General features: G+C 39.7%; 1 protein-coding gene across 4 annotated transcripts in view; it reads right to left on the bottom strand.

Annotated features, from left to right (window-relative positions):
* Positions 1–21,943, bottom strand: part of LOC309327461 (putative serine/threonine-protein kinase SBK3) — a 29,378-nt gene extending 7,435 nt beyond the window's left edge. The window contains exons 1-2 of one of the 4 annotated variants that reach the window (XM_081836756.1): positions 21,910–21,943; positions 10,617–10,790 (exon numbers count right to left, since the gene is read on the bottom strand). In XM_081836756.1, coding sequence (XP_081692882.1) covers positions 10,617–10,790; positions 21,910–21,928 — 193 coding nt within the window. In that variant the 5' untranslated portion in view covers positions 21,929–21,943. The other 3 variants (XM_081836757.1, XM_081836755.1, XM_081836758.1) reach the window with 3 other exon arrangements.
* Between the last annotated feature and the right edge of the window lie 283 nt (positions 21,944–22,226).

The following is a 22,226-nucleotide window of genomic DNA, read 5'->3' as shown; positions in this document are numbered from 1 at the left end:
ACTTTATCCTGCACAGCCCAATGAGGGAAGGTTTTGGTGCAGTTGCCCCTGATTTTAATGAGGCGCGATTCAGGTTTGCTTCCTGAATCTCTTACTATCAAAGGATGGCACTCAGGGAAGTATGCACTTAGGAGAAGAGGCAGCGGGCGGGGGGGGGGGGAGGTTGTTAGATAACCAACGGGAGCAGGGAGCCAATATAGCAGCAGGCTGGGAACTGGAACAGCGCCAGGCCAGAGGCATCCTTCCACCATCCCGCGCACCACAGGAGGACATTCCCTACATGCCGCTTGCCTGTGTGTTAGCAGATGACTCTGCAGTTTGAGATCCCAGAAAGACTTTCTCAGGGAGTCAGAGCAGTGCCTAGGGAAAACTGGCCGGGGTGGGAGTGCTGTGTTGAATGCAAAGCTCTGTTGCTCTGGGACCGCAATAAGAAAGGTAAAAGCAGTGCTAGGTAATCTGACCCTTGTGTTATGGTCTTAAGCCCCCACCTTCCTCTGTGCTTTTTAGACAGCCGTAGGTATTCATTCGATTACGAATACGAAGCACACACACATTTAACATTTCCCCTTCCCATCTATTCTATACTTTACATCTGCTTTTGCATTCCTGATATGGTATAGAGTGAAAAAATAAACAAAAGGAGTTTGCTAACACTGACTTGGAGGAGGAGGAGGAGGAGGAGGGGGAATATTCTGAGCACATGCAATTTCACATATGAAATTTACTTAAATAGCACCAACAAAACTACAGGAATAAAATGGAAGTTGCTTCTGCTGCCCCCTGATGAGAAAAACATTGGAACATAGGACCGTTTTGTTTTAGAAAAGGGTAATAACAAAATGAACACCTGGAGCAGCGCTTACTACCATGTTTGAATGAACAGATTTACAAACTGCTTATTTTTAAGCTGAAAACAAATTTTGTTTTAAAAGGTTTAGCAATGAGAATAATAAAAAGATTTAGTGGCCAGCATTAAGAGGTTTTCAACAGCTGGGTTTAAAACTGAAATTTGAGCATTTTGAAATTTCTAATCGGAATTCTGAAAGTTTAATGACATGCTAAACTTGCATACAAATTCAAATCAGCTTTAGAGTTTTGGTTTTTTGAATGAAATGTGTTTTTTCCCCACTATCCCACACAATGGGAAGTTTCAGAGCTATATCTTACCTGGGTTTGGTTTTCTCTCACTGGAGACTATTATTTTCTAATATTTGGGCTCCCAGCAGCCTAAGATCCTTCTTATCCTCCCCCACAACTGTCATAGTTCAAAACCTTTAAAATATTTTTCATTAGTTTTTGTGCCAATCTAAATATTCAACACATTTTATGAATAGTGGCTTCTATTCAGTTTTTTTAAGAAAATTGTACAAATTTTGCATATTTAGCCGTTTATCTTTTGATTTTCAAAAATTTTCTTCAAAACAGTACGTTCAGTTCTTTCCTTTATTTATTTAGCAAAACTTATGTGTTGCTTAATCAATATATCTAAGTTTCCATGAAATTATATAAAATATGAATTAAAATAGCAATAAAAACAGACTTTAAAAACAGTAGACATAATAAAATTATTAAAATGTCAATAAAACCAGTTTTAAAAACAAATGTAAATAATAAAAGTACGTCTGGGTAGACTTGCCTAAAAACAGTTTTTAGCAGACATTGAAAACAGTACAAAGATGGCACCTGACCAATATTAATTTTCTGGGAGTTCTGGAGAATGGGTGCTGCTGCACTAAAATACTGATTTCTCAAAGGTGAATAATGAATATTATGTGGTGTTTGTAAAGTGCCGGTTCCACAGTTAACATCATTAGAGTAAGCTCTTATAACCCCAAATCAAATATCTGTGCCGCTGAATCATCATTACCAAATATGTGTGAGTTAAATACAGGTGTTTTCTGCTAAGTTTAGAAGCTTTTACCTGCTTATATTTAAGACCTTTAAATAAGTTGCCTTACCCTTGCCCCGCTAAAGCCCCTATCATGCTCACAGTTATTGCAGCTATGCTTTTGCGGTCTCTGGGTGTCCCACTCTGCCAGTCATTTAGTCTGTTGATTTAAAATGTTTTCATCATTATTTCCCTTTTAAAAAGCTCAAGCAGCAAACAGAAGGTTAAAAATATAATAAAACATAATTACAAGATTACTAAATAAAGCAGATACACACACACACACACACGTTAAGTATGATAAGGGGCTAGTTTCCGATCCACCCTAAACCAGCAGGAATCATGAGCAAGCTGAGCGATTCAGGTCAGGAATTTGAAAAGGTATGGCTTGCAAGGTGGTGGGCAAGGCCTCATTCTTTTAATAAAAGCTGTCTATCATAAATTTAAACTTAAACAGAAAGTATTTGGGGCAACCAGGTGTTCTGGGTAGAAGCCTGGCCCCCTCATTTCAGGGATGCTTCTCATGAGACCAAAGGCACACAAACAGCAGGCCCATTTGGGGGCCAGTGCACTAGATACTCACAGTTGTTGGTCATCATGAGATAGCAACTAGGAACAACGAGCACCTTTTAGAAAATAGAGGGGAGATTCATCAATCAGTGGGGCGAAGTGTTTTCTCCCCAGCTTTCTGGTGAATACGTTGTTTAGGAGGATAAACATGGGAGAGACAGCGGTGAGTCAGTTTGCATATTAGGCACCGTAAAACACATTGGCATGGGCATGCATCGCACAGGGATTTGCTGCTAACTCATCAACAGCCAAGAAACCATATATGGCATAGAAAACCCTCCCTTAAGCAATCACCTTATCCTTCACAGCCAAACTCTTCTTCATCTTCCAGTATATAATTCACTGTTGTTTTTGAAGCTATAGAGAAGTTGTTCATGGAGCAGTCTGGTGTGACTCATAGCAAAAAGATGGTGAACACAGCAGTTTAAACTGGATATGATGCATCCCATTGTGTGTATGTTTTTCGCTTCATTCACATGATGACATTCTCATTCAAGTGGCAGCCTGTGCTCCCCCACCCCCAATTTAATTTGGATTTTCTTGATCCACAGACAGTGTAGTAAGGGGGGGGAATGTTACCCAACTGGGGATGTACTGAAACTCTTTCTGTTGGCAGGATTGTTTTGGGTTGTTGTTTTTTAAAAAAATCTTTTTTGCAATGCTTTGCTGGGTACCATCGATCACTGCACCGCCTACGATACAATATGATATCTTTATTGTCATTGTCCCATACGGAACGATGAAATTGAAAAATCTACATAAGACATTCAAAACCCCCTAAAAACTCTGAAACTCCCATTTTAAAATACAATATACCCCTATAGAGACTCCTTATACTGCATTTAAAACCAGAATTGCATTTGGGTAGAAACTGTTTCTCAGGCGGCTAGTCCTAGTCTTTATAACCCTGTACCTTCTTCCAGAAGGCAGAAGCTGAAAAAGATCATTCCCGGGGTGCGCACTATCCTGCGCTATCTCTGCAGCTTTCTTATGGCACCTGACAGCATAGATTTGATCTAAGGTGGGAAGAGTGCACCCAATTATTCTCTCTGCAGTCTTTACAATCCTGGACAGCATTATTTTTTCCCTAGTTGTGCAGCTCCCAAATCACACACAGAGACCATAAGTTAATACACTCTCCACAGTACAATGATAAATGCCATCTGAGAGATTGTTTTTCTGGAGGATTCTCAGAAAATATAACCTCTGCTGTGCTCTCTTCATAAGGTCTTTGCTGTTTTCTCCCCAGGTTAGGTCATCTCTCAACTCCATTCCCAGAAATTGAAACACCAAGGCCTGTTCCACGCACTGGCTGAATATTCAATTTACATTTCCTAAAGTCCACAATAATCTCTTTTGTTTTCTTTAAAGTAAGGAGTAAGTTGTCTTTCCTGCACCACTCCCCCAACTGCTGATTGGTGCCTGAAAGCACTGAACAATTTGAACCCTAAGAATACAGCAGCAGCAACCTCTAATATTCAAATGCCAAAATACTCCTTCGGTGGGTGGCATACATTTTAAGCTATCATTAATGGAATGTGGTTGCAAAGAAACATTGTAATTTTGGGGGAATTGATCCGTTATTAAATTCTAAAAACAGAAGGGACTCAAATTTCCTGGAAGTCATAATATATATGGGACTAAACCTGGGCTGTTAAAAAGTCATTAAAAGGCACTCTGGACATATTCAGACACACTTTTATTATTTCATATGCTCCTTGACAGAGCACTGCTACATTATTATGCACTGCTAGAAAGACAAGCAGGTTCCTTCTTCTTTTTTCCTTCCGAGACCTGCTTCTCTTTGCCTTTGCCCTTCAAATGACACATGTCCAGCCTCTAAATCAAATGGTGATGGTCTTTCCTGTTCTCTGCCCTCTCCTGCCATTTTTCGGACAGTCTGTGTTCCCCACCACTAGCCTCTCTTGCATATTTATCCTGTAAAGAACATTTTTTAAAAGCAGCTGGAAAATATTCCGGAAAGGGAATTCAGTCAACCAGGGCTTTGCAAATTTGGCCTTTGCTGCATACCTGAAGTACAGGTTTCCCTTGAAATGGATATAGGGAGAGATTATATTGCATATAATGCTTTGAGTGTACTTTTACACTGCTCAGATTATGTGTGTCTGTGCACAGCCATGGAATCCTGAGTCAAAAATTTTCCAAGCTAGGACCTCAGCTCTGGTAGTCCACATTGCAATCAATACCATAAAAATTGTAACTAGGATAGCAACATTGTAAGTAGTGGCTAGAAAGCTAGGTGGCCTGAGGACATTAAATCTCCAGTCAGCATTAAAACTGACTGGGTGATCTTGGGTTGTCTTTCACTCTAAGTTGTGCTGTGTGGTGGGTGCTTCACAACCAAGCAGTGGCGTAGCGTGGGATGTCAGCACCCAGGGCAAGGCAAGTAATTTGCGCCCCCTAACCCGTGGATTTTAGCAGGGGGCAGAGAGCTGCGAGTGCAAGCGCCCCCCCCCAGATGTTGTGCCCGGTGCGGCCGGCCGCCCCTGCACCCCCCACGCTACGCCACTGCAACCAAGTACAGTACTGTGCCCTGAGCTACTCAGATAAGGGTAGGGGGGGAAAGGAAATAAACAAGCTGTAAGCCAGGAATTTGCTGAGAGCCTTTCTCTCACCTCTGAGCAGCCCATTCACACCTATAAATCAAGGAGGGAGTTCAGCTCCGCTTGAATACCCACCACCTCTGGTTTTAGAAGTTAAACCTTGCTTAGCTTTCTCTCTTTAAGAAACTGATAGTGATAGACAGTGCAGATCTCGATAGGGCACTAGCTTCAGTTTCACTCAGCAAACATGGTGCAGGAGGAGGGAAGGGAATGCCCTGCAGACCTGGGCAGGTGTTTGCTCTTTCCTTGTGAGAAATTGCTGATAGGGTATTGGGTGCCAGGTTGCCCTTGCACAGCGATATTAGAGCTCCTGCTGAGACAGAATCTCACACTCAGTGGGCCCAGCTCTGAAGCCCACAGGGAAAATATATGGCCACTGGGGGGGGGGGAGTGCAAGCAAACTGCCTGATAGGTCTGTAAATGATTCTGAAAAATATATTGCCATGGATTGCTCTTTTTAATCCACCTTGCTTTTTAACCAAGTATTGGGTCTGATCCGGGCTTACTATCATCCAGGACTCACCAGAACCTTGCCTGGTGTTTCAGTACCAAGGCTCACTGGAACACAAAACTAATAATAATGACTAGAATACCACTGAGTTGCACAGCATGCTTTCCCCTTCACCAATGAGCAAGTAGAACCAACCTTCCCACCACTGAAGTTAGGAGCCCTGACTTCTTCACACCGCCCAATAAACAAAGACTGCCCCAACCCTATAGGTAACACAGATGGCTGCCTAGGGCAGCAGTTTTCCAGGAGCAGTAGACTAACCAGAAAAAATTATTAAGGGGGAAGAGTCATAATTGCATCACATGAAATTTTTCCAGTTTGAGGTTCCTTTCCCCTTCACAATTTAAGTCTGCTGGGACTTTCCACAGAAAAAACTGTAATGACTGGATAAACTCTTGTAGGGGGAACAAAATTTCTCTCCTCCATGGTTTCCTCAGTTGCAGCTCTTCTCTTTGATCCATTTGCGTAAACAGAGTAGAACCCTTGGAGAGGAACTATTCCTTCTTCTCTAGCATACAAGATGCTTGTAGCTTGGGCGAAGGTGTTCATAACAAAATGGAAAGATGCTAGAGGTTTGTGTTCATATTTTCTATCTGAAACAATCATTTTTAGAACAAATTTAAGGACTGTGCTAATTGGATTATAAATAGCATGGCTTTTTTCCGCCATACACACAGACAGAAAAGACACACCCTTCCTTCAAGTCAAAGCAGTGAGAAAATGAGCAAGATAATTTTTATATTATAATATTTAACATTTTAATGAGAAGACTTTTTCATAACTTGCTTCTTTCAAGGTTGGGATTACTGAGCTCTTTTTACCTTTTGCGTAGCCAGAACTAAGGATCTACTCCTAAATATTTTGTGATTCTGTATTTAATTTTTGATTCTCTATTATAACTTCAGTTAACATAGCCCCTCCTTCCTTTGTTCAAAGAACCACAGGAGAGCCAGCTTGTGGTTCTTTGAACATGAAACTTCTCTTTTGCTCTGAACCTTTTTGTTCTTTAGCCTGAACAAGATATTGCTGTAATTAGAAAGCTCTCTTCAGTGTTTTTTAATAGCTTAGCCATTCCAAGATAAACATATCACCTCTCTTGCTTTATAGTTTCCCCTTCTACCATTGTTCCCTTTCAGCTTTCAGCTGTCTCAGGTCAAACGACTGGATAAATTACGCTTTAACCACTATGGCTAGTAGGTGTTGATAGATTTATCCTCTGTGAATATGTTCTAATCCATCTCCCATATCCCAATTATCTTTTTAGCTTTGACAACGTCCCACAGCAACAGGATTCTCCTCCCCTGCAATCTTCTCTTGTTGATGGAGTCTTCCATGCAATTTGACTTTTGCTTTGGGGTTGTTGTTTTTTTGGGGGGGGGGTTTAAACATTCCATTGGGAGTAAATTTCAAAAAAAAAACCAATTCCATCCCCACTTCTCTGTCCTGTTGTGCTTAAGGCAGAAACCTAATGCCTAACTCCATGGATATACTTTTGCTTGGGCTTCGAAATATGCCACAAAGGGTTGATTGCAATTAAGGAGGAAAGAGCCTGGTGAACTGCTTCCATCCAGCTCCCAGTGGTGGCCTCCACCTGTCACCACAGCAGCTTCTGAAGGACCATCTTGCCCTGCAGGGAGCAGAGAAGAAGCAGTTGCAACTTCTTCTGAACAGACAGTAATATTTACTGTAAGTGGTTTGTTTTTTAAAAAAATATGTTTATTTTAGTAACAATCTAAAGTAAACCTCTTTGTGAGGTTCGCCCGAAAAGTGGAATATAAATATCTTAAATAAATATGGTTTTTGTTTGTTTGCAAGTAAATTAGATGACATAGGTTATTTAATGAGCATTCATTCTGATTTGTTTTTGGGGAGGTCTGATGACACATCAAAGCAAGTGTTGCCTCACACTTTCCAATGCGTTTCCTGATCACTTTCCTTATAGCAAAAAGTTCGATCTTTGGGGGAAGCAGGTTTGTTGCGCAAGACCTCCCAGTCAACTATAATAAGGCAACCTGAATTTGCTGGTATGTGAATGAATTCCACTGGAAAATAGAGAGTCTGGATTAGTAGTAGTTAGTGTGTTGAACCATGACACGGGAAAATTAATGCTGAGCTGTGAAGCTTGCTGAGTGACTTTCATTGAGTCATTCTCCCCCTGCCTAACCTGCCTCAAAAGGTTGTAGTGAGGATAAAAAAGGGAGTCATGTTTAATACCCTGAGGTCCTTGGAGGAGTGCAGGATAAAAATGCAGTACATAGGAATGCAAACAAACACACACATGGTCAACTGATGATTGAGCATAGTCTCAAGCTATCTATTACCTATGGGAGTTCTCTGAGCCAAGTTTCATCTAGTTTAAGCCATGAATTCTGTTTTAAATGCTGGCACTCAGCCCTTGAAGATGTGAAGTAATCAATTAGAAGAGAAAAAGCTCTGAATGTTGGCAGATTTCAAACAGGCCTGAATCAGTCCTGATGCATCTGATTTTAGGGACAAGGGCTTTCAAGTTAAGAAGGTGGAATAGCCAAAAAGTCTTCAGCCACAGCACCTCTCTTTTTAGAAATTAATGTCTAGTTGTCTTCATATATCATGATTTGGAGATCAAACAAGATGCCTCTATATAAGGATGTAAAACCTAGGTAAGTCAGAGTGATATTTTTTATTTTACTTTAATGTAAGCCACTGAATCACTTTCATTACAAATAATGTTACAGGGCTGCAGATATTTACAGTATTAACCTATATATTTAGTTATCTATCTAGTTATATATTTATTCAATAATATAAATAATGATAATTGGCAGGGGGAAGACTGCTGAAATGGTATCCACTAGAAAGAGCAAGTTTTAAATTTGCTCTAAAACACTTTTTAAAGTGTTGTACGCATATTTTAATAATTGGGGAGGATGAAAATAAACTGTAGTTCAAATAAAGAGTTACTTTAAAAAACACAACCATTGAACCATTGGGAAAGATAATATTGAAAGAGCTTGAAAGCAGATGTATGTAGTGATAAATCCCTCTGCGAAGTTGCTGTGGGTGCTTTGCTTGTCACCGTCAACCATCACCACTAAAAATGCCATGCTTATTAAACTTGTTGCTGACAAGAGCTCCAGAGAAATCATATGGTTTTCTTATAAGTTATTTCTAATAGTTTATTTGAATTAGAAATGTAATATGAAAACAAGCTCTATGTTGAGCTGTGGAAAGGAAGATTCCCTCTGTATGCCCCAAGGCCAAACTCTTGCTGCTACTACTATTACTGCTAATGATTATTATGCACAGTCAATTTAAAGGTAAAGGGATCCCTGACCATTAGGTCCAGTCGTGGCCGACTCTGGGGTTGCGGCACTCATCTCGCTTTATTGGCCAAGGGAGCCAGCGTACAGCTTCCGGGTCACATGGCCAGCATGACTAAGCTGCTTCTGGCAAACCAGAGCAGCGCACGGAAATACTGTTTACCTTCCCGCCGGAGCGGTATCTATTTATCTACTTGCACTCTGACGTGCTTTCGAACTGCTAGGTTGGCAGGAGCAGGGACCGAGGAATGGGAGCTCACCCCATTGCGGGGATTCAAACCGCCAACCTTCTGATCAGCAAGTCCTAGGCTCTGTGGTTTAACCCACAGCACCACCCGGGTCCTTCACCATCAATTTATGAGAAAGAAAAAACAATTATCAGGTCTCTGCCTCAGGGAGTTTACAAGATATCTTTTTATTGTTGAAGAGACAATAAAAGTATAGAAATAAAGGCTGAGAGATAAAGGTAGCATGTGTGAAATATATTTGCACTGCCATATACTTTTCCAATTCATGATATTTAAAAGAATATTTATGATATTCCTGCATTACGGTGACCGTTGCAGAGAGAGGGAGTGTTTAAATGACCATTGAATTGAACTGATTTATTATGGTCACAGACCAGAAATATAAAAGACCATTAAACATAACAACCAATTCATTCAGTGGAACTTTGAAATTATTCTGTTTAAATTACAGTTCAGATGCTGTTTGGGGCTGGAGCTCTAAAAGCCCTGTTTTGATCATACTTGTGAGACTGAAAGCACCGATATTCTTAATCAGTTGAAATTTAGAATTTAGAACTTGCATTTAATTTACTTATTTAAAATGACACCATCTGTTACCTAATTTTCATACAATCACTTGTTCCCACTGATATGCTGTTACATATTCAGAGCTTTTATTATTGAACTCAGTTGCAGTTTCTTTGAGTAAACATGCATTTGTTTTGGCCACAGAGCTGTATCTGTATAAAACGCTGGAGAAGTCATTTGAACAACTGTAGATTGCAAGAACGGTTGATGAAACATCACTTCTGGGAAGCTCCAAAGGTTTTCCACAGTGTAATCACGATTATCTCTGCCATGCACAGAATGTGAGAACATGTATGAACACACTGAAATGCATGATCAATGTGTTCTGCAACACTTACAGAATTATGAGCCATTTGCAAACCATTTACACTGGTGAGAAAGCAGTAGGGGAAAAGGCACCACAAAAGCACCATGCAAATATTTTCTACAGGAATAGTCTTTCTTGCAGGAAATGCAAAGACACATTTGTGTCCACGTTTACCCTACAACTTCAAACATGAATAGCACTGAATTAATCCTGAATTATGTCTATTTAAATGTACTACCAGAGGATGTTATTCTGGGATTGGTGCTGTTCATGCATCTAAGTCTTTTCCAGCATTCAGAGGGTTACATTGGCATAAAAATACTAGCTCATAATTCCCTCACCCTTAATTTAATCCAGTTTTACTCTTTCTGCAGAAAAATCTGATAAGCTAAAATAGGCCCAACTGCTGCTAGTGATATCTGAAGAACTTGTCTGAGATATTAAGCCTCTGCAAGCACTCTGAGAATATGCAATTTGTTGAGTTCCACAAAACAATTTACTGCTAGATCTAAACCCCTGTGCAACTGAAACATTTGCAAGCTCATGCTGGTTTTACCTCATGGACTGGCAGGTATATGTTCCCCTTGTATCCTAGAGCTTACCTTGATCTGGAAAGCACTTCTGAGCTGGTGCTGTAGAAGTCTTTTGTGGAAACACAACAACAGACCATTCTCTTGTTGTTGCTTGTTTCTCGTGTCCTATGGCATCAATCTGCCCAGGTGTCATCGTTTCTGGTGCCGGCTGAGCTGTTTCCTCTCTGGCCCAAGCTGTGTACACTGGGTGGGCAGAGCGTTGCAAAACAGTCAGATTTTTGCTCTGCTCAGCCTGTCAGTTGTGCCTGTGAGAGCTGGCTCATTCTAATCTCTCCCACTGTGAGAAGAAGGCAACATGTGTCACGGCTCAGACACAAGCCGGGCAGGCTTCCAAAGTTAGGCAGGGGAAGCAAAGGGAGAGCAGTGAGGTGATGGCAACAATTCACGGTGCCAGAACTAACTCCAAGCTCATCACCTGTGTGGGCAATGAGAGGCTGGATATTGCTCTTTTTTTTTTTTTTTTTTAAATAATTTTTATTGATTTTACAACATAAACAAAAAACAAATAAACATAACACGACTTCCCCGAACCTCCCCTTCACTGCATCCATATTTTAAAATTTTTAGCAATTCTTCATCCCATTTTTATATTTAATTCTCTTTAAAAAAATTCTGTTTTATAAATTTCAATTTATAGCTGTAATTCTTTGTGTCCAATCCCTTGACATCTTAACATTCCGAAATTTTACAACAATTTTTAAGATAGATTTTAAATTTTTTCCAGTCCTCCTCCACTGTCTCTTTCCTCTGGTCACGGATTCTGCCGGTCATCTCTGCCAGTCCCATAAATTCAGTCACCTTGGTCTGCCATTCTTCCAGAGTAGGTAATTCTTTAGTCTTCCAATACTTCGCCAAAAGGATTCTTGCTGCTGTGAGAGGCTGGATATTGCTCAGGCCCAGGACCCTCAGCCCAAAGAGGTGAGCAGCCCAGGTAGAGAGATGAACTTCTGGCAATGGGGATGAAGGTAGACAGGTATGGGGATAAAAATAAAACAATTTTAGTGATGAAATATTACAAATTAACTTCACACCCAGAGGATATAAGTCTGAGTTTGAATGAATTCACACACATTCACATAGTGATTGTAAAATCATATGGTGTCTTCTACTGTATTTGTAAAAGAGCCACCATAGATCAGATTGAATGGCCAGATCTGATACATCATCTCCTATGCAGTACTTTAACTGGAAGTCTTTCAAACATTCAGTATTAAATGATGTCATTAAATGATAAGTAAACGTCAAATAATGAATTCTTGTGTGAATCACTCACTATCTGTGACATTTTCTAGGCTCACCACCATAAGGAGTTGCACATGATCAGTTTCCATTTTTTAGGTCCACGGAAAAGGTGCTTATAGCTGTACCTCTTAAACTTACCGGTACTTATTTAAAAAAAAACAAAAACAAAAATAAACAAAATAAATAAAAATAAATCTTGGTAGTGGCACCCGCCCTGTGGAATGCCCTCCCATCAGATGACAAAGAAATAAACAACTATCTGACTTTAGAAGACATCTGAAGGCAACCCTCTTTAGGGAAGTTTTTAAAGTTTTATTGTCTTTTTAATATTCTGTTGGGAGCCTCCCAGAGTGGCTGGGGAGACCCAGCCAGATGGGCGGCGTATAAATTATTATTATTATTATTATTATTATTATTATTATTATTATTATTATTAAAAATATCAGAGCTGTTTTCAACAATTATGTTTTAAAATCATATGGTAATATCCATATAAAAATGTGAAAATCAGTAATGAGCAAACTATTATGGAAATATGTGTTCTTAATAGCCTGCAAAAACCTGACAGAAAAGAAATGTTTTTGGCAGGCATTTAAAAGTTGAAACAGAAGGCAGCTGCTGAATCTCTGTTGACAATACTATTCCATTCCGTAATACTGGGCTGATGGCACAAGAGACTCAGTTTCTTGTCATCAAGTGAGTCTCAACAACTCAAGAAACCAACAACAACGTTCCTGCAGATTATCTATGTGATTGAGCTGCGATGTAAGAGTTCAGGCAGCCAAGGTACCCTAGACCTCATGTAAGTCTTTCAGGGCTTTATAAATTAATGCAAGGACCTTGGATTCACAGTAGATGGGGAGAAAGTTCCTATGTTTTAACAATGGTGTCAATGAGCCACTTGCTCATCATGGCTAATATGAGTTAAATGGCGATGCTGATTGGGAAGGGGGCAGTTCTAGGCGTAGTGATGGAGGATTGGGTGACTGCTACTTTGAAATAGGTAGTGGTACAGCTACTTCTTAATATTTTTTTCCTGAATCCTAAGTCACTTAAAAATGACTATCTGGTCACAAATACCCCCTTTGGGGGCAAGGTGCTGTGTAGGTGGTATTTAACTTCTGGCAGCTCCAGGCATTTTTGGAGGAAATTGATTATTTGGAGCCATATATCAGTCTGGGCCAAGCGTTGGGATAGAATTTGCTTTTGTCAGGATAGAGGACCTTTATTCTTGCTGGATTTGTCAGTGGTTTTTTGATACCATTGACCATTGTATCCTTCTAGACCAATTCTGTGACATGCGGAATCATGGACACTGTTTCACAATAGTTCCATTGCTTCCTGAAAGGTTAGTTTCAGAAAGTGGTATTGGGTGACTATACCATGGCCTTCTGACAATTACACCATGCAGCAACTCTGCCTCGAGCTCTGGGCTTTCAATCAATCAATCAATCAATCAATCAATCAATAGACTTTATTTGCGTAGCCGAAAGGCCATAGCATCAAAGGACAAACATAGACAAAAATACATTACAAATATAGTTACCATAAAGAGCTCTGGGCTTTACTTAAATATGCAAAAAAAAGGGGGGGGTAAATATTTGTATAGAGAAAAGTTATCAAACTAGAGGATGGTGACAAACACATCTTTTTAAATGTGAACCTGCCCCAATCAAATATAAAGGAGTTGAAGACTGATTGGAAGAGCAAAGGAGATTTCAGAGCAGAGGTGAATCCCTCTTGACTGGACTCTAGTATTGGAAGTAAGCCCAGATTGGACATAGTATCTGAGGAATGGGCTGCAATTAGGCAAGCAGTTGATGGCGGGGTAGAGATCCTCACAAGAATCAATTACCGATGTGATTGGGGCAGATCTGCATTTAAAGAGGCTGAATTGCCATTATATATTTAGTTATTTTGGAAAATGTTGGTCTGACTCTGAAAGTGCCTTACTGAAAATCACATCTACTTCACCCTGTGGTTAGCTAGCCCATCTTAGTTCAATACTCCTTAAACCACATAACACTTTATCAGAAAACTTATATCCTAGGAAAGAAAGTTGGATTATCTAACAGAAAACCATTCTTATTTGTAAAAGATTATTTTGTCCATATATATGACCTGCTTCTGAGAAACTCAAATTGTGTTACAGTGAGAGGACTTTGTTTTCTAGATTGATATAGTAATAAGAGACAGCACTGTATAGTGACAACAGACTGGGAGCAAGCAAATATGCAGTTCAGATCTAATTTCAACCACAGATATGTTCTTTATCTGTGTGGTGGGGCTACTCTGAAAGCACATTGTCCTTTTCTAGTCAAGCAAACAATTTTTTTCTCCAGGCCTGATCTTAGAGGGAGCAGACTGTTCTGTGAGACTGCAGCAGAAGTTGGCAACGCACAACACTGATTGACTGGTACCTATGAAACTCCTAATTCATGACATACAGCTATGGGTGTGCAATACACTAGATATTCCTGCATGTCTAACTACTTACACCTGAAGATTCTCTATGTGTCAGGCGTGGGTAGCTAAACTGCCACCTTCCAGATGTTGTTGGACTCCAGTTCCTGTCAGCCCTAGCCAGCATAGGGATAATGGAAGTTGTGCTCTAGCAACATCTATAAGCGTTCTTGAAAGACGGCATACTTAATTTTACTGATATTTCTCAGCAATACATATAAGGGAGTGAGCAATGAGTTCACAGTGAGCAATGGTAAGGCCCAAATCACTGGTATATGTTAACTGGCAGCATTAAAACAAGTCCCAGAACCCTTAGTAATATGCAGTTTATTTGGCAGACAAGTTGGCATTGAGAGTGCTCCCTTGAGATAGAAAATGGAAAACCACTGTGATACAACACTGAATATTAATACTATCAGATTTTAAATACCAGTGCATGTCATCTATCAAATTATCACTCATCAGATATCAGATACTGAAATCAATATGTGCCAAATATAGATAACAAATATCAGGAGAATATTCAACATATATTTGATTACAGAGAATATTTGACATCAAAATACACAAAAGAGAATTGTCAGGAACAAGTACTGTATGTTTCAGTCCAGAAATGGGAACTGGCAGTGATTACTTGGTAATGAGGGGAAAGTAGTCACATATGCCAAGGCACTCTCTTATTTACCATTTACGTGTGCCATGACTGGTGCAATGACTTTGACCACTGGGGAAAGCATTGGCTGGATCTGAACCAGAGTCCAAGGAAAGAAAACCAAATGTTCTCCAAATAAATAGCTAATGAACCTGGCGTTTGCCCAGCATAATCCAAGCAGAGGCAAGGAGTGAAAGCAAAGGTCAGGATGTGGTGTCTGAGTTAACTCTGCAAAAATGATGGGGCTAAGAGCCAACCCCCTAGTGCGACCTATTCTGTGGCCCCTTGAGATATTTGTGGTGAGAGGGGATCATCCCATAAACCCGCCTTGTAACATTAGGCCAGCCCAGCCCAGCAGCTGCCTCAACTATTTACAATGGCTGGCTGAGGTCCTGCTCATCTGCAGCTTTGGGACATGCCCTACTTTACAAGGTAGTCTAGCTGCTTCTCCCTTTTACAAGCAAAAATAAGAAAAATGTTTGCACCAAGAATTAGAAGCCTTAATATATTTTTTTTGCAATAAAACAAAGACATCAGTTTAACCTTCTGGAAAATGTGTGCCAAGTTCCTGCCTATTGCTGACTTCTAGTTTTCTTTCTAATTACCGGTATGTGGTTAAAGAGACCAGGTTCATGTGCTCAGGTTTGTATGTATAGCTAATCCTTTTCATTGTAGGACTAAACAAAGCCAGCAACAGAGAATTAGAAATTAAAACCTATTCTGCATGCTTAGATTCTAGATAGGGAATTTGAGTTTGGAGAGAAGCTGCAGCCTCTGACCTAGATGGAGATGTGATGTTTGTAGTTACTTGTAGGCAAGAAAGGAGAGAGTCCTATGATAGCCCCTTAAAATCTGACTGATTTATGGGATTTAGTAGGTAATGCTTGTTTCATCAGATGCATCTGATTCATAAATATGATGAAGGAGAACACTTTGTCCATGCTCATTTTTCAATACTACTTAACATGTTCTAAGGTATGCCATGTAATTCAAAACAAGTGCTAAATCTGGGCCTTGATGAGTCCAACCTCATCAAGTAGGTCAAAAAAGGGTGCCTATTCTGACAGATTTTACAGTGTCACTGCAAATTTCATGGTTTCACATTTCAGTTGCTTTCATCATCATCATTATTTTTATGGTTAAAAGATGTATATAAAGCCTTCCCAAAGGCTGGCCCAGGACCTGCTGTTGTACCTTTAACAGGAATTTGACATGCAGATGTTAGCGGGTAAATGCTGATTTCCGTGCTGTGAAAAGTTTCATCTGATTATTCCTGCACACTTAACAGCTATAAAACACAAAAGGGTAGGCTATCATCTTCCACTAGGCACAATCTCCGTGCTGCCTCTGAATACTAGTCACTGGTGAACAACAGTAGGAGATGGCTGTTACCCTCATGTTCTGCATGTGGGCTTCCCAAAGGCATCTGTGGGAAAGAGAATGCTAGACTAAAGTTCCATCTAGTCCAGCATCCTGTTTTCACAGTGGTCAACCAGCTGCCACTTAAATAGTAATTGTAATTAAATTACTATTAATTTAACAGAATATTCAAATAGTGATCAAATAGCACAGGTTATAAGTCTGTTATGTTATGACACGCTGATCTCTGTGTTGAGACACAATTGCCTGAGGGCCTCAGAGCTGAAGGGACTATGGTTATGCCAATGGTCAGGGAGCAACAGGTTACTGGGAGGCTGCACTCTTTGCCTCCCGAAAGAACATCAATGTAAAAGGGGACAATCCTAGCTCCATCCATCGTCCAGAGAAGGAGCAGCTGCAAATGACTTGCATCTGTCCTCTCTACCAGAAAGTGACACTTGGGGGGGAAATTGCCTGCTGTTCTCGGACTTCAAGAGGCAAGGCGAAAGAACACACTGGACCCAGCCATCGTCCAAAGGAAAAAGAACCACTAACTTTAATTAGAGGCAAAACACTGGCAAGGGAAGATGAACCTGGCCCAAACTAGATATAAATGCTTTTAGCCCTGTGCTTTGTTCTGGCCTTGAGGGACTGATTTCTCTTCTCTGCCTTTTCTTTCCACTCCCTTCCCTTGTGTGTCTTTCTAGTTTGCAAGCCTAGTAGCAGCACCTCTCTCTTTATTGCTTTGGGAGACAATAACTGTCTGAAAAGTAAGGTGAAAGTAATTAAAGGGTTTTTGAAATGGATTCCCAGAGAGACCAAATGCCATGTTACACTGCTATTATCTACCTTTCCATGGCGACAGCATGCGATCACCACTTTTCTCATAGGGGAAATGTTCCAGTCTCCAAGGAGCATGCCACAGCTGTTGCCGCCGCCATGGTGTCAGCTGCAAGCAATGCATCCTTGGAGGCCAGATCTGCTGCCCCTATGGATCCTGTGCTGTCTGAGACAGATGCCTCCTGGGTGAGCTAAGCCTTGCTGGCACATGTGTCTCAAGTTGCCTATAGAAAACTCATTGTGTCCTTTGCACACTGAAGGGCTCTGGAACACTCAAGTTTTTACGGTCATGATGCTATTTTCTGTATGTTTGTTTCTCAGCTCTGCCCAATGAGCACACATCTGTTCAGATGTTTTTATTGTATCTTTTGTATAATTAAACTTAAATCAAACAAACAAAAAACCCAACAGTTTGTCTACTTGGTGCCTTGAGTATCCTCTTCTTTGCTTTTGGTATTTTCCTGCCAATTTTATACTTCAGTTTTCTGTTTATAAGCTGCCTGAATTCCCTCAGTTCCCTTCACTGTAGTGTACAAACTGTCTATCATTAGCATTTCTGTGCTCATTTAGAGTTTCACATTTTTCCTCCATCTATTTTAGAAATCCTCCCATTTTATTTTCCCCCTCACACCTCTTTATGGCATTCCTTTGGTCTGTTATTAATAACTTGAGGGTTGTTTCCCCTTTGTTTTATGTTCCTGCCTTTTATTGGTAGGGTGGGTGGGTATGCATTGAAATAGATTTGGTTATACTTTTCAGGAATACTTACATGATTTTTTCTCCTCATGCCGCATTTTGTTTCCTTTCTGTTTCCTTTTACTTCCTTCTGTTTCCTTTCACTATATTATATGAACCATTGACAACTGCTCATATTTTTGTATGCTTGGCAAATTACTTTTATTTTGAAAAACATTCATAAATATGTTCCCCACAAATAAATGCCCCACTCCCAAATCTTTATGCTAGTTTTGATTAGAATATCATCAGTGTCTGTTAACTAGACTTGAACTGAGCACTTTTTGTCCTTTTCTATCCCTGGGTTTGTTTTATTTATATTTTATTTAACAAAATGTGTAGACAGCTTAATAAAAAAAGAAAAACTATCTAAACTGCTAATGCAAAACAGTATGAAATGCATATAAAATCAACAAAGTCTAAAAACAAATATAAATAATGAATTTTTATTTTTATTTTTATGATGTTACTGTGGAATAGTGAACTATGTGAACACCTTTCCATGTTTTTTTAAAAAATACCCCCATGGGGTGGGGGGTAGGGGGTGGTAAAAAAAATACCTGAGGTGCCAGTACTCATATATTGATAAAAATGCTGTGGGTACTGCCACAAAATGGTTGCCATGGTACTGTGAGTAGAGTACCAAAATATCCTGCTGCTCCCTTTTCCTGAAATTATTGTGCGATTTTTCTCAATTCTCAATTATTAATTTTCTTCAGTTTATACTCTACTATCAATACTTTCCCCCTTCACATATTTTTTATTTATGCGGTTGCATTCATTTATTTATTTTTTATCCAGTCTGGTTTTCTACAATTTCTCTCCCAACTTTAAACAATTACTACTCTCAAAATACTCTCCAGATGTAGTTTTCAAAGTGCCAGTGCCTAGTTCTCTTATTTTTCTTCTTTCCTGAGATGTACAATGGTTTCAACTATTTTCCAAATTCTGTCTCTCATTAGTCATTCTTCCTTGTGCAGTTACTTTCTGAAATTATGTTTTCCTCGTGTTAGAAACTGGATGGAAGTTCAGTGTGTAACGCTCTTTCTCTCATAAAATCTACAATGGCTCTGAAGAGGTAGTTGCAGTTTTTCAAATCAACTGGTGTTTATTTCAACTGTCACCAACTGCCGGTTCCTCCCCTTTCATAACTGTCAAGGCTTTTTAGTGTTTCTAGAATTTGTTTCCTATAGGAGAGTTCCCACCCCTCATCACGCTTTTGAAACTTTTGTCCCCTTTTGTCTTTTTCATTTTATTTTTTTAACAAAGCACAGGACCGCTAAGTTTGCCGTTTATAAAGATGATGATTACTATCCCGAATGGCTCAGGCACCATATGAAAGTTAAAACAAAGAGGCAAATTGTGTCCACAAGTTTCAAATCCAGTAAAATGCCTCAAAAGAATAGACACAATATGATTCTATTGTTTCACATTAATTAAACAACACCAAAAAATCCTACCCTCAATCCAGATTGTACAAACAAAAGAACAGCACAGAAGAGAGAATCCTGTGAACATACCTTTCTCTACTTTATAGGGGGCAGATATTATTATTAATTAATTAATTAACCCTATAACATTTTCTTGGTAATGAACAGGAAGCATTTTTTAAATGCAATACTGAGCCTAAGGTTGCAACCCTTTTTTTTATGACCAGGTTTAGCTTTCCCTGACATTCTTCTTAATGGAAAGGAAACGTTTTGATTTTTGCATGTCATTCAGTGGCTAATCCACATCATTTACATAAAAGGTTTTTTTTTTTAAATACTGCCTTTCCATTGTCAGGGCAGTTCATAAAGTAGTACTGAAATACAGTAAGAAATAAAGTAACGGCCTAGAATTTCAAGTAATTTCAAGCGCTTCTCTAAGGATTTTCAGGGTCTGCCTGTCCCTCAGCCTGCCACGACCTACCAGAATTCCTGAACCTTTGAAGGCAACGCTTCTGTGTGCGTAAATATGTGTACTTTTAGAAGGAAGGTTGGGTACGAATCAATAGAATTAAATAAATGTATGCTTTGCCAAAATTCTAGGAAAAACAGCAGGACATCTATACATTACTTTTTCTAATGGTCTTTCCTGAATTCTGTGGAGGAATTGTAACTTGTATTGCCTTTCTTACCAACTTGAATATTTGATTGACTGTATATATTTATATATCAATCGTTCATCTCCTCCCAATAAATATTAGAACTTTAAGAACACATGAAGAGCCTATCTAGTCCGGGATTGTTTTCACAGTGGCAACCAGATGCCTATGGGAAGCGTGCAAGTAGCTTATGAGAGCAACATCACTTTCCCACTCCTTATCCCCAGCAACTGATATTCAGAGCATACGGCTTCTAATCCTGGAGGTAATATAGCTGTTAAAACTAGGAGCCAGTGATCGTTTTATCCTCTGTGACTTTGCCTATTTGCTCTCCAAAGCTCCTTTTATAGACTTGTTTGTAGTGACAATCTCGGTCTTCTGGCAAATCTTCAAGCAGTCTTCTCACAGTCAGCGACTACTTTTTCCACGTGTCTTCATTTGCGCAGTTGTATCTCATTTTATTTGTTCTTCAAAGTCCACTTTTTTAAATCCATTTTTTCCTTTCCCCTTCAATTCAGGTGCTTCCATAGTTGTCCTCCGTCTTACCTTTTTTTAAAAAAAGAAAAACCTCCTCAAAGCTTGCTTCCAATCTTTCAAACAGCAGAAGGTTTAAAACTCTTGTGGCTACCGCTTTTCCAATGCCCTTCACTAGGCAACAACTGCCATCTCCAGGGAAACTAGATCAATAGAGGCTAAAGGGAATCTCAGGGTTTATGGGCAGATGACAGACCTCTTTCCCTGCAATGTTTTGCATTCCATTTCATCACTATTTGATTTACATTGTAGGCAAGGCATTTCAAGAGAGCAAGGTATTCCAATCAAATGTCATCATTCGGCAATGATGAGATGGTTATGAGCTAATCACTTAACGCATGCCATCATTTCGGTCTAGTAAAAATCCTTGAACGGTTCTCTTTGTGCTTTTTAAAATTCCACAGCTGCTGAAAGACTTTCTTAGTACGCAACTGCTTGGCTTATGCATCTGGAACCAAGCTTAAGCACTCCTTTTCATGGTTACTTAAAAATTGGAACAGCTGGGAAGGGAAGCTTGGGGGGGGGGCTTTAAGCTTTGAAGCAAGAATTACAAAAATAGTCAGGCATTAGCACCACAGCAATGAGCCACAGTGATTTCAAATGGTCATTTTAAAATAGTGATAATGCTTGAAAAACACTGACACTGTATACATGGCTTTTGTATTTATACAGTAAATAAAGCAGGTTTATGCCATTAAATCCAAACTCTCTATTTTTAAAGTAATTGCATAGCCTGTGCTTTACAGTTCACCTCATTCTAGTCTTTATCTGGATAGGGGTTTTGCTCACAAGATTAATTGCTGAAACCTGTTTACAAGAAGAGGTCAGTGGTTTGGATCCTATGCACATTTATAGAACTGAACTGAAAATGTCAATTGAAGTCTATATAGGATTTAAGGCATGACTAATGCATCCCATTGCTTTCAGTGGGACCTAAATGCAACTAAGGGCTTATCCACACTTACCTTTGCTCTGCTCTTTCCAGGTACCATCTGCGCTTTAAAACTCCATTTTCCAAGTGACCCCCACTTGTTTTACTCTGGAGCCTTCCCAATGAAAACCCTCTCCTTCAAGCTTAATTGGAGCAAAGGCAATCCTTTGAAAACTCAAATCGACAACTGTGACAATTGAGCACCAAAGAGCAGTTTTCACAGTGAAAGCTCTAGGGCAAAAAGAAAGGAAGGAAAGCACTTGAAAGTGGAGCTTTTAAGCACAGATAAGTGTGTATAAGCCCTTTGTCTGGATCCAACTCAACATCCATAAGAGAGGGATGTGGAAGTATGTGCTTGTGTCATAAGATCCATCCTTTTTCATAGTAAAGGTCAGCAGAATAAAGTCAGGGCTGTTTTGCAGGAATGCATCACCCTGTTGTAAAGCACATTTGTATGTACCTTGTGCATTCTTTTGCATGTTTTCTGCCTACAGGATAATGAAATGAGTTATGCTTCCCATTTCATGTATTTGATGTAATGATAGCAAACAGATACAGGAAATCTTGGAATGCATTAAGTGATTTTCTTCCATGCAAGTTCCATGTTGAATCTTATACCACTTGCTTTGAAAGCAGGAAGCACAGCTCATGCTTCCTGTCCCCCTTTTAGCAGGTAAATTAAGCAGATATTGTTCTACATAAATGCTCCCTTGTTCTTTGTCCCATGTAAAAGACATTACCATTGGCAAATTCCAGGCTCTGTCTAGGGATCATGGG

The sequence above is a fragment of the Podarcis erhardii genome (genome assembly GCF_964252035.2).
Source record: "Podarcis erhardii genome assembly, chromosome: 13".
Lineage (NCBI taxonomy): Eukaryota > Metazoa > Chordata > Lepidosauria > Squamata > Lacertidae > Podarcis > Podarcis erhardii.
Note: the sequence above shows the minus strand (reverse complement) of the source record. Positions and strands in the feature narration are given on the sequence as shown.